The sequence below is a fragment of the Penicillium longicatenatum genome, assembly GCF_028827895.1.
Source record: "Penicillium longicatenatum strain IBT 33135 chromosome Unknown contig_2_segment0_segment0, whole genome shotgun sequence".
NCBI lineage: Eukaryota > Fungi > Ascomycota > Eurotiomycetes > Eurotiales > Aspergillaceae > Penicillium > Penicillium longicatenatum.
Window position 1 is genome coordinate 6,066,608 of NW_026643120.1, and position 12,695 is coordinate 6,079,302.

The 12,695-nt window shown below is 47.8% G+C and overlaps 5 protein-coding genes across 5 annotated transcripts; 1 reads left to right on the top strand and 4 right to left on the bottom strand.

The window, feature by feature from the left end:
* Nucleotides 1-35: 35 nt before the first annotated feature.
* On the bottom strand, nucleotides 36-2,214 carry N7484_004774 (uncharacterized protein; the record flags this gene model as incomplete). The annotated part of the gene is made up of 2 exons (XM_057115194.1): nucleotides 36-1,538; nucleotides 1,567-2,214. 2 exons carry the CDS (start codon nucleotides 2,212-2,214, stop codon nucleotides 36-38), a joined length of 2,151 nt encoding a protein of 716 aa, XP_056975334.1.
* Nucleotides 2,215-2,647: 433 nt separating this feature from the next.
* On the top strand, nucleotides 2,648-4,654 carry N7484_004775 (uncharacterized protein; the record flags this gene model as incomplete). Its single annotated transcript, XM_057115195.1, has 1 exon — nucleotides 2,648-4,654. One exon carries the CDS (start codon nucleotides 2,648-2,650, stop codon nucleotides 4,652-4,654), a length of 2,007 nt encoding a protein of 668 aa, XP_056975335.1.
* A 47-nt stretch (nucleotides 4,655-4,701) lies between these two features.
* On the bottom strand, nucleotides 4,702-5,824 carry fmaE (monooxygenase fmaE; the record flags this gene model as incomplete). The annotated part of the gene is made up of 5 exons (XM_057115196.1): nucleotides 4,702-4,868; nucleotides 4,928-5,176; nucleotides 5,227-5,321; nucleotides 5,379-5,671; nucleotides 5,729-5,824. 5 exons carry the CDS (start codon nucleotides 5,822-5,824, stop codon nucleotides 4,702-4,704), a joined length of 900 nt encoding a protein of 299 aa, XP_056975336.1.
* Nucleotides 5,825-8,040: 2,216 nt separating this feature from the next.
* Nucleotides 8,041-10,986, bottom strand: mph1 (3'-5' DNA helicase; the record flags this gene model as incomplete). The annotated part of the gene is made up of 1 exon (XM_057115197.1): nucleotides 8,041-10,986. One exon carries the CDS (start codon nucleotides 10,984-10,986, stop codon nucleotides 8,041-8,043), a length of 2,946 nt encoding a protein of 981 aa, XP_056975337.1.
* Nucleotides 10,987-11,565: 579 nt separating this feature from the next.
* N7484_004778 (putative ABC transporter) lies at nucleotides 11,566-12,472 on the bottom strand (the record flags this gene model as incomplete). The annotated part of the gene is made up of 2 exons (XM_057115198.1): nucleotides 11,566-12,272; nucleotides 12,340-12,472. 2 exons carry the CDS (start codon nucleotides 12,470-12,472, stop codon nucleotides 11,566-11,568), a joined length of 840 nt encoding a protein of 279 aa, XP_056975338.1.
* Between the last annotated feature and the right edge of the window lie 223 nt (nucleotides 12,473-12,695).

Below are 12,695 nucleotides of genomic sequence, written 5' to 3' on the forward strand. Positions count from 1 at the left end.
TACAGGATCGAATTTTCTTAAAGAAGCCCCCAGGCTCAATGTCGTTCACCGGGGCTCTCAAGAGCAAGGGAGAGGTCCATGAGACAATCGACAAATATTGCAATGTCTTCTAGGACCTCGTCCAAGTCATAGCGCATAGATTCATCATCCGAAAGTCTCTCAAAGTTTGCTGTATCTTTAGGTGTGACCAGAACAGGAGCTGCCTTCTCTAGAATCTTCTGAAGCTGGCGAGCCATGTCTGACTGGGTCAGGTCTGCCAAATCAGATTCAACAGAGCCTTCTGACTTCGTCAATTGGATCAGCTCACTAACCGCTCGTAGTAGGCTATCATTGATAATCGAGCCAAGCTCGTAGAGAGTAGAGAGCACAGTCTGACAAAGGTCTGACGATTTGGAAAGTACTTCATCAAGCTGGCCGTTTGAAATGGATAAGGCATCTCCCCATAGAAAAAAGCGCTCTAGCTCGCTGCGTAGCCGACGCGAATGCTTCATCTGTGCCGAGCGCTGGGCAATCGAGGTGAATAGACTCAAAATAGCCTTGAACAAGTCGCTAGCCAGAACGAAAACGGAGTTATCGGCCGGTTCAGGCAGCGATCTTCTAGTGTCGATGGCGACTGGGGACTTGCTCGATAAGATGGCATCTGATGTTTTTGCTTTTGGTATTTTATTAGATGGAGCCTCTTTACCGAGTCGATGTTTGAAGCTGCTTTCGAGTTCGTCGTTTTTATTATCATTCATAATTGGCAGTCTTTGGTCGCTCTGATCACATTGATATACGAGGCTGCTTGAAAGTCTATTCCGCTTGTTTCGCCCTTTCTTAAAGTGATTTTTCAGAGCAGTTGAGTCCAGAGGCTTCAGGAGCTCAAAACTGCACAAGAGCTCACCCGAGACCGACATGACGGCGCCCCAGTTATCGAACTCACCACAATAGTTAGGCGCGGAGAATACAGTCACTAACGTTCGGTCCTGATAAAATTCATATCCGTCCTCGACCACCATGTGCGCACGGCAAATCAAGTCAAAATCGTGGCGCTGTAAGAAGTCCATTATAATCTTCTTTCCGAAACAATAACTCACGCCTCGTTCGTTCGGCTCCCAATCCTCTTCCATATCAGCAGGATCACTCCATAAGAGGTCGTTCAATAGACCATAATCTGGAATATCAGTGGGACGTGCAATGCTTCGGATATCGTCCATGTGTGAGAGGCTGGGGGAAAGCCCACCGTGGACGCAAAATATTTTACCAACCACAATTGAAGCAATTGGAAGGCAGTTGAAGGTGTCGATAAACGTTTTCCAGATTTTCAAGTTGCAGCGTCTCTTACACTCGTCATAAAACCCATATACCCGCGTGATACTGGCGCACTCATGGTTGCCTCGGAGTAGAAAGAAGTTTTCGGGATACTTGATTTTATAACAAAGCAGTAGAAGAATGGTCTCCAGACTCTGTTTCCCACGGTTGACATAGTCCCCGAGGAAGAGGTAATTTGAGGCAGGTGGGAACCCACACATCTCAAAGAGTCTTATTAGGTCAGTATACTGTCCATGAATGTCGCCAACGATTCACGGGCCCCGAAAGCTCCAACAGAGGAGGTTGCGAAAGCAAAAGTTCTCGAGACGCGGAGCAGATGACACTGATCTCTGCATTCTTCAGACAGACATTCTTGGTGACTTTGGTGGAATATCCCGCATCCAGGAGTCGCAAGATCATGTCGTCCAAAACGCTCATGTCTATATGGGGAGATCCAGAAGAATCCTTCGCATCGTAAATTGAATCCAAGATGGGATTCAGCTGATTTTCTCGCTTGATCAGATTCGACTCGCCTACTTTCTGAGCGCTCTCGGCTACGGTAGCCGGAGAACGGTCAAACACAGCATCAGATTCGTCGCTTTCCTGAGCATCGAAATACATGTGTGCATGCGTCAACCTAATGGGAGACGAGGATCGCGAGTGGCCGGGTCGAGTTGCGAGCTGGGCAACTCTGTCAGATCCGGGTTCACTACCTGTCAACCTGACCGACCTAGCATCAGACTTATCAATCTGGCCGTCCGATGAGACGAGTGAGGTGCTTGAGCCTTGAGGGCTGTCAATGTCTCGAGCACCTGGGACTTTTGAGCGCATAAAGCCACGGAACGAGCGGGTGGACCTTTCCCCGCAGAGGTTCTGCAACGAGTCGCCCGCGCCAGCATTGCCCTTGGAATGCGCGTGACCCATCGCTCCTAAGTCAATGTATCTGCTGAGCTATGTCTGCTATGATTATGCAGGAAGCGCACACTTATGGTAAGCTGAGAACGTTCTGCTCTTCCGAATATTTCGCCTGCCAGCTTAGATTCCGGGCTTCACGTCAATATGAGAACAGTTTGAAGTAGTCCTCCCTGAATGGGGTCGCGAGCGTTTAGTGAACGAGCTCGGACTTGTTCAATTGTAGACTCAAATTGTGGTAAAGGCGGGAATCAATGGTCATGACAAGGAGGTGTCAATGCCAGGTGGGGGATACATTGAGCTCCTTGAGCCCGTATAGAGAGATGTACCTGTCAGCAGTGCAAACAACTACCCCGCCCCGCCAACGCCGAGTGCTTTCAGCTTGCCAAAAGCCTTCCTTTAATATTTGCTCGAGTGGAAAGAGCCCCTAGTCACTGTACGCCGGATGGAGTTTATCATTGGAACGGCCCTCGCTGGCATCCCTATCGTTCTCGAGGTTTACGATCGTTACTGGGATTTCTCAGAAGGCCTGAGCACCTTCAGGCACCATTCGAGGGAGTTGACCAAATTGGACACAATTATGAAGACACAGAAGACACTTTTCAGAACGAATGTCATCAAGTTGCTCACAGCAATCACGAATGATCCGGAGAAGGCTCGGAGTTTGCTCTCTGACAGCCGAGAAAAACTGCAGAAGCTAAAACTTCCCATCTCCTATGACAGCACTCGCATCGAATCACTACAAGAGTTGTTCGGGAGTTGGAAATCTACACTTGAGCTTGTCTCGACAACAGCAACAGCTATATGTCTTGAGGTGGAAAGCCTTGGAGCAAGTAATACGGGATCCTTTGGAAAGCGATTCCGGCTTTGCTGGAAGAAAAATGAAGTGCAAACTTCAATACAAGAGCTTCGTGACTTCACGGCTGACTTCAATGAATTAACGACACGGATTGTCAGCGAGCTCGAGCAGATTCGAGGCATTGCTCTCCCAACCCAGGGGATTACGATGCGGCAGAAAGCAAGCCAGTTGAATGGACTTGAAAAATACCGCCAGATTCGATCTGCATCGTCCAGACTGTATAATGTCTTTGCTTTACGATGGTCTTGTGCAAGACATACGAAGCATGCCGCAAGTATCTCGCTCATTGACGAAAGCAAATCAATTAAGTTGGAAAAGGCAGAAGATGGTGTCAGGTTTGATGTTGCCATCGACTACGAGGCTGATTCGCCAACGTGCAGAGAGATGCCAATTTGGTTGGAAATTAAGGCAACCCATGAAGGCTGTTTAGACACATCATTATGCAAGACTGAACTCGTTGATTATGAGCCCGACAATGCCTGGACCGATGTTATGGAAAAGATAACGAAGCATTCTCAGCCAATGATCATCAAACAAGTCGAAAGGCCCCCAAAGAGAAGTATTGGGAGATTATTTCCTCTCAAGCCCGACGACTTTGGTCCTGCGGCTGTAAATAGCGGTTCCAGCACCATCGTACAGGGGACAGCGGATGATGATGATGACCAGAATGAAGACACTCCCCTGGCCTCCATTTCAACTAAAACCAACCATCCCACCACTTCTGATTCAATGATTGACCTTGATTTGATTGAAAACTTTTGCTACCACTTCCAAGTTCTAGAACCCGTAAGTTCAAATACCTGTGTCGGCTACATCCAGGAGGTCGGTCTTCACCGTTTCTACCTCCCGCCTCTCGGCCGCCGGCCATCGGAGCAGCAAAAGTCCTTGGCGGATATTATCACATGGATTTCAGAAGACGAATTATCTCGCGATCTGCCGAGAACAGCTGTTGCACATATCGCTAGCTCCCTCGCGGTTGCCGTTCTACAATACCATTCCACACCATGGCTTCCTGATAGCTGGCATAGCAGTCAGGTCCGGTTCTTCGGAGTTGAAGAGCTTTCAGGGGACACTGATGGAATCTCATCCATGACGCCGTATCTGAGGGTCGAGTTCTCGAAGTCGGACAAAGGGGAAGACCGGCCCATGACAGCAATGGCTACCAGTATGGCTTTCACGACTACCAGCGCCAATCACACCAGTTCCTTGAAATCTGGCCATGCTCTTGTACCTGCATCCATAGTCCTTGCCCGGAATGAGCTTCTCTTCCGTTTTGGCGTCGTTCTCCTTGAGCTGGGATACTGCCAGCCATGGCCACAACTTCGACAACGCGTACTTAAAGCCCTGCCACCACAAAAAAAAACTGATTATCATGCCGCTGAAAAGCTTGCCCAAACACCGTTTTTGCGCAATCGTATGGGGCCAAAATTCATGAAAATTGTGCGCAAGTGCCTAGGGTGCGACTTTGGGCTAGGGGAAAGTGACCTAGCAAATGAGCAGCTTCAGGGTATGTTCCTTGTGGAGGTGGTAAAGGAGTTGCAAGGAATAGAAAGAGGTTTAAAGGCACTGGAAATGCATTCGTCAAAGGGGTAATTAAGGCAAACCGAAACAGCACAATTCAGATCCCCAATACCAGCCCTTTAATAGTTATAGTCAACATCTGTCCCGGTCTTATCATAACTCCGGTTCACTCTTCCAAGTTGTCTCGCCAACTTTCCCTTCCGCGCATCGATAGCTGGGTTCACATAGTCCCATCCATCCTCCTTGCCATCTTCATCAAACTTCTTTACCCTAACCTTGGTGCCCGCTAAGAAAATTTCAATTAGTCAAAGGCAATGCGTGTGATAGAATAAAGAGTTGACTTACGCAGGCCAGTCAATTCCGCGTTAATGTAAATATTCTCCCATTGATTCTTCGGAGAAGAATAGAGTTCATGCGCAATACTGAGGTACTCATACTTCTTACCCTTGGCATTCCACCAGTTCCACGTATCCATATGCATCGGCCCATGTGCAAATCGGTGAATGCCTTCCAGGTTGCGGAAATACATCATGGTTATGAGGTGGTTTCCTGCGGAGCGTTCATCTGCCCCCAACAGGGTTTTTGCACCGAGGTCTAATTTGAAGTCAGTTGTAAGCACGGCCAATCCACGGAGTGTATCTTACACCCATATGTTTCTCTTTCAATATCTAACTGCTTATACATGTTCTGTGCCAAGGCGGCGATTTCGCGAGCTCCGGGAGCGAGCATCCCCAGAGGACTGAGTGGATAATGTTAAAATACCATCTCAAGGTATACAAGGGCTTTGTAGGCTTACTGGTTTGATCTTGCGATTAGTTGGAAACAAACCACGTTCTCATCGGATGGTTTGCTGGAATACACGCCTTCTGAATTAGGGATTTGTCCGGTGAATTTTCCCATGATGACATTATCCATAAAGCGATTCTTTTTCAGACCGACACTCATAAATAATGTATCGACGACTCGGTAGGATAGAACGATCATAGCCGGTAGAACTGCATAAAAAGCAGGGAGAGCCAGTACCGCCAGACCTTGAGCAACCGCACCCAGCAGTAACCATGTCGTTATAGAGAATTGGTCTCTGAGTAACTAATTTGATGTGTCAGTCACTAGGTAATCGGGAATAACATTCCTAAGGATTCTCACGTTAAGGTAGATTATCGTTGATTTCTTTTTTGCCGCCGCCGCTGTGGGTTGCCCAAGCGGCGGAAGCATCGGCTGGAGTGGTTCTTCATCTGTCATCCTTGACTTGAATTAGGCAAAACCTCGATAGTCTTGATTTCTTTTAGGATTATCCTCAATGTAAAATTGTCAATACCGAGATGCTGCTGGTCTGTATTTCTTTTGGCAAGACTGACCCAAGGAATATTATTGCCAACGTTAGGAATACGACCATCAGCCGTGAATGATATTTATACTTTCGGTCACGAGGTCATGTTTCATTGGCACCGTCTCCCTAGGTCTGGTGGGGGAGAGAAATATAATTGAGACATTCTTACTGGACGATATACAGTGAAGTAAATTACGGCCCCCAAATTGTCTAGGTGTAAGCACTAGTGTGGAACCGTCGTTCCTCGCTTTAACCATTCCTCTTTCGGCACAGTTACGCACACACATTGATGAAAGCTCCGGTTTGAACCCCAGCAGGGTGAGCTCTATTGGCATCATATTCAAAGTAAGTCCGTTGTATTTGAGTACGTTGGCCATGGTTATGAATGATTTGCGTAATATATACACATAGCGCAACATCTTACTCTCATCATTAGCTAGCCCAAGATAGTCACAGCCCCCAACGCCACGTGTGGTGCAGGAAGCAGCTAACATAGTAGTCCCCAGGTCTACGTCATTACCTGCTCGGACTAGAGGTGGCGCTCCCGAGTGACAGATTACCAACACGAGACTTTGAGCATGCGAAGTATCTACTGGAAGGATCTAATAATATTCCTAACTCGCCAAATGTGGAGGCGGCAGGACTTGGAAGGAGGATACTCGATCGCTGAAGAAGGTATCAGCACTGACCAGCAAGGATGCCCGGCAAAGATGTATTCGGTTTAGTGACCCGCCAACTGATTTACTTTAATTTGCGCCTCATGATGATTCACACCTGAGTAACTATTCTGGACATCCGGGTGGAACGAGACATGCATTAACGCTCTTCTTAGGTCGCACTAAGAACCCTTTGACTATTATCTTTCCAAGACATCTGGGCGTTATTAGATTATTTGCGCTAAATATATTATTGGAGCTCTGCATCGGTAGTCACAATATGCAGGGTGATAGTATGCAGGGACGATATTGACCTGGTTCCATGGCTACGGACATGTCCGGAACATGATATATATTTAATACAGAAACATAATGCCTAGAGCGGCGCGCTTGCATAATTGTTCTAATATCGTATCGATTACCATCAGCTGTGCATACCCATGCCTATTATTTCCCTCCATAATTAAATAGTGATGAGCCCAGTGATAGATACGGAAAATTATAAGAGTGTTTCTTTTCAAGTTTCCTAGCATTTTGGACTTTATCTTGTTGAAGGTACTTTGTTGAAAGAAGTCATAATTTTAAGTGCCAGGTACGCTGATCTCAGTTCAGTCTAATGGCACTTTAAATAGTGAAGTCGTTCTAACCGTCGACGCACCATTATTTACAGACATTCATTCTAAACTTGCAGAGGCTATAGCAGTCAAGGTTGAAATAGCCGTAAATCCTGCTGGATCTGCTAACGTTATTCGGCTTGTGGAGCTCGCTGTTGAAGGCTCTAAAATTGGAAAAACGCTGGATGTAGATGTTTGATCACAGTAAAGTATAAGAAGCTGAGCTTCTGCTTTCGCTTCCTTGCTGATACTTTGGCCACACTTGTTAATCAACCTGCCCTTATGAAATAATGTGATAGGATTTGAATCACCATTTCATCACTCCAGAAGGCATTGTCGGGACTGTGTACAAAACGGTAAGATCATGCGTGCCGAGTTCCCCTCTCCTGCTATTTATAATTTGAATCATACAGATACGGGAAATGAAAGGATCCAGGATCTGAGGGAGGAACAAAAATGAAAGGGAGAACCTTCAGCAGCTACCTACCAATAGTATCTGCTTTTGGTTTGATACAGCTCATCGGTCTACCCAGATACCCCCCTCAAGTCAATATACACATAGCCCGTGTAACAAATATCGAACGACAGATTATAGATGCTTTGTTGCACACGTTAGGTTGGGAAATGTGGGGATGGTTTGAAAGGTTTACTTGAATAATGAACTCGGGGACAACTTTGATCATAGAAATACAACGGTCCTCGGAGTGGCAAGATTCCGATCTTTAACTGTTCAATAGGGGGTATATTAGAAACAAAACAAAATCCGAAATACATTTGTTTCTGAACAAAGCGAGGGGCTCAAACTCCACTTATGCTAGGCTAATCCAATCAACGCTTCATCTCATCGTGCAGTATGCCTCAGTCTCCTCTAGTATCCATTCGATCCATGTTCCGTATGACTTTGCTAACACGGCGACTCAAAGAGCTGTGAGGAATCATCTTCGTAGGCCTAGTCGATCTCCTCACGGAGTCCTCAGGACGGGGCCAGAAGCCGGTGCGAGGATTTGTTACTTCGCCGAGGTCCTGCATAGCAAGTTCATAATCACGTATTGCATTTGGAAACTCCTTGTCCAGTTCCGCCATTGTCGGCTTTTCTGACAACACAGGTTCAGGTGTCCGAGCTCGCTTTTTGGGTGTGTCAGACTTTCTTTTCTTGGGTGCCTTGGAAGATTTCTCTTTCTGTGCGCCGTCACCTAGGGTCGAGGCACGTGTGAAACCAGTCTCGACGTCGTCGGGCATGTGAAATTTCTTAGGTGGTCGCTTAGGTGCACGCCCCTTGCGCTTCGGTTCGGGTAACTCCTGTTGCGAGTTCTCTTGAGGGATGTCGATGATTCGCTTGTCGGGCACGGGCCGAATGCCAGCAGGGAGAATTCGGGCAGACAGATCGTCGTGAAAAGCGAACCGAGTTCCACTGGCGATCATTTCTTGCATTTTTTCGTAGTTGTCTTTGGCTTTGACGTAGGAATCTTGCTCCTTTCCCTTCATCAGAAGAAGGGTGATGTTTCCCGCTCGTTTACGTCCAGTTCGACCCATTCGTTGCAGCATTCGGATCGGCGAGGCAGAAGAGTCATAGCAAACAATACGATCCACCTCACCGATGTCCAGACCTTCTTCGCCAATAGAGGTTGCCACGATGGTATTGTAGGTTCCCCCTTTGAATTTTTTAATGATGTCAAGCTGCGTCTTTTGGGTCATTCCCTCGGAGCCTTTGGCACTGGATTGACCAACGAAGATATGTGGTCGAATCATAGGTTCATACCGCTTCAATACACGCGAGACCTCCTCGGCACTGTCGCGAAAATGCACAAAGATCATGACACGCGTACCCGGTTTATTGGGGTCAGCATTCTCTTGTCCTTCTCCTGCATCCATGAAGTGATTTAAGATCACGGATTTCAGGTATTCCAATTTAGGGTGGCCTATGAATTCAGGGTTTTTAGACCAGGGATCAACATAGGCAACAAGCTTCTTGAAGCTTTCATGCTGCACAATTTGCTTTTGATATTTACCACCCTTCTGTCCATCGGTATTCGACTTGAAATGTATCAAATGGCGGTAGAACGGGACAATTCCATGATATTTCAGCAAGTCAAGGGCGTGGGCCAAGCTGGCGAGTACCGTGAAAATGGCATTCACCATCCCCTTAAGCCCGAAGCTGGCATTTCGGCCAGCGTCGGAGGCCATCCACTGCTGTCTGGCTTTCGTCAATCCGAAAGCAGTAAGCATTAGAGGGTCTTTGCCCCAGTAAGCATTAAGGGTCCGAAGCTGATCCATCTGAGGCTGCAGAGCTTCGGAGATAAGATCCAAGCATAACTGAATCTCTTCCGAGTATTCAAAAGTCTCAATCTCAATATTTCGGGCGTGCACGTAGTCCCGAATGTCAAGAGAGTGCTCAGTGCGAATTTCTACCCGTGAGATTTCTAAGCCATCGATGACGCCTTGAACTGCCTCGACTGTCGACCCAGGTGTGGCTGTCAGGGCGAGAACTCGGAAGCTGTTGCTGAAGCGCCGCATGAACTTTACTACTTCCACGTAGGCATAGCCTCCGGTGGCACGATGGGCCTCATCTACAACCACAAGCACAATTCGCTTAGGGTCTGCAATTCCAGTCTTCAAATCATTGATCAATGTCTGAGGAGTCATAAAAAAGACGCGCTTTGACTGCCATTCTTGGGCACGGATGCCTGGTGATGCACCTCCAGTAAGCATGGTCGTTTGAGAGCGCGGGATGCCGGCAATATCCAAACATGCCGAAACTTGCTGGGACACCAGTGGTTTGGTCGGGGCTACAAAGATAATCTGAGCATCTTTCGTCCAACGGAACCAGTTTAACATGACTGTTGCTGCGATGAACGTTTTTCCCAGTCCAGTGGGCAAAGCCACGAGTAGATTATGGAAAAGGCCCTTTTGGGTGATATTGAACTGGTAATCTCGAGTGGTACCGAGATTAGTGGGATACCACCACGTGTTAAGAGCATCGTGGTTTAGTTTGTGGTGCGTTGGAGGTTCAACTTTATCTGGTGGGCCAGGGTCTTGATGTTGCTGTGAGATATCTGGATTTGATTGAATCATACCGTAGAGGGTAGTTTGTCGGAAGAATGAAGGATTTCGGGAGGCGCTTGAGGAAAATGATGATGTTTGAGCAGGGCGTGCTGCTACTGGCGATAGGCAGGGTGAGGAGTCAAATGCGTCATCTGGGATATCATCGAGCTCGAAGGAAACATCTTGTGGTGCAGCCTTTTTGACGCTAATAGGAAGTTGAGGTCTTGCAGCAACAGCCTTGTTCACAGAATTCGTTATTGAACCTCGTGCAGCCTTCTCAACCTCGAATGAATCCAGTGAAGCAGCCAACGCGGCCCTTAGTCCATCGTAATCTTCATCAGAGAAATTGTCAGACTCTCGAACCCTCTCACTGGCCTGCGGTGTTGGTATTCTGTCTGGGAGAGATGGAGGGTCTGGTTTTTTCCACCTCGGTCCACGGATTCGGTCAGGGCTCGAGTTGGGTTGCGTTAATTGGGTCACGAAAATGTTCTCTTGGACGTTACTGCGTTTCGGTATAAAACTCCGGTTTCTATGACGTGCATCTGCTTGTTCATGGGCTGCGGGTAATTCGCCATCGTTGAATGTCTCTTCGTCAATATCGGAGAACCCGTCTGTGGATGAAGCACCGTCGCGGTCTTCATGGCGCGTCGGAGGTCGTACACGTTGGCGTTTCGCTGAACGAGATTCCGGAATGGCATCATCATCGTCGGGCACGACGAAGTCGTCATCGTCAAAGTAGTCGGATTCGTCAGAAGAGCGCATTGCCGTGATGGATAGCTGTAAGCTGAGGTGCGTCCAGAGAAAATTGTCCTCCTTTGCAGTATCTGGCGGCCAGCGAGGCCAATATGGTTCAGTTGCCCTTTTCGAAGGCACCTGAATTGCTCTCAAAATCCAAGAAGACAGGTTATTGTTGGCAAGACATCGACAATTCGGACAAATCGTCTCTGGCGAAGACGCGTTGCGCGTCAACAAATGATGCAAAATCAGTGCCTCAGGCATGAATTCAATTTCAACCCGTTTTGGAAAGAAGAACAAAGATGGCGGTCAAGCATAGAGTAGCTACAAGCTCGGCTTGCTACGCTGGGGTTGTAGATACAAAAGTTGATTTATTTCTCCAAGTAGTCACCTCCCGCGAGCTCTCTATATCATGAATCATGGTCGCATATAAAACTCCCAAATGTTGAATCGATCCACCCAGATGCCCGCAAAACCCCGCCCATGCCTTTTGGTTGAATCCAATGTTGAACGGCACACTGTTAAAAGAATCCGTTGAAAGTGAAAGGACAATGTTTATGTTCTTAAGATGCAAAAGAAAACAAGCGAAGCCTGGAATCAGGCTTCTTAGTCGTGCTTTTCATAACCGTAACCTCCGATGCCGCCCGCATCATAGGTTTTGGCCTGGTTCGACCCGCCATTACGAGGTCCCCGAACAGCAAGATCTTCCTTAAGCCACTTGAGAACTAATTCACCAAGACGACTGTTCTCAGAGGTCCACTCTGGAACTTGATCATGGAACTTCTCCACTGTGCCGAAGGCCTTAACTTTACCCAGATGCATGTGCACCAAGTGAGTAGGCCACTGGGCAAGATTATCCAGAATATGGGTAGCATAGACAATAGTACAAGCTCTCGTCTCGGTCTCGCGCTTCAGAAAAGCGAGGAAGTTGCTCCGGGAAAGCAAATCGAGGTCAACGGTGATCTCGTCCAAAAGGAGAACCTTCCAAGGTCGCAACAGACCCATGGCCAACTGGACGCGGCGGCGCTCACCATCTGAAACGGCATGCATGCGCCAGCGGACATCAATGTCGAGGATATCAACAAGCTCGTCACGTCGCTCCGGATAGGCATTTCCGCCCACGGAGGCGAGCAACGTGGGGACATCAATGTCGGTGCGAACAATGGCGTTCAGCACCCATTCTACACCGAGGTAGGTTACACCGTCGAGGCCGTCTTTGAATGGATCCTTGCCGCCCACCGTGATGGTGTTGTTGGGTGCCAGGCGTTTACCCGAGACCAGACGAAGCAGGGTGGTTTTTCCCGCTCCGTTCGCTGTGCGCAAGTATTAGCTGCTACGCATTTCTCATGGGCAGGGTAGTAATTGAGTAATAAGACATACCACCTATCAGGAGTGTCCGACTGCCTGGTGGAAGGCTTAAAATGACATTTTCCAGCCCGTTTGAGCCATCTTGGAATTTATAGGAGAGGTTTTGCACCTCAATGGAGGGGAAATCGGCCGCGGAATCGGCCATGTCGAAATTAATGTTGACAAGCAATTCACTGATCAAGGGGGACAATCGAAGATGAAACACAAACGTGAGTCAATCGGAAGTTTCTTGACAAAGCTAAGCTGTGCTCATCTTAGCGTGGACTTTGCAATCACCACGACGGGATGAGGTAATGATCCCGCGATAAGATACCCCGCTCTTTCTCCTTCAACCATGATCATGATATGTCAAGGCTTCATACTTCTTG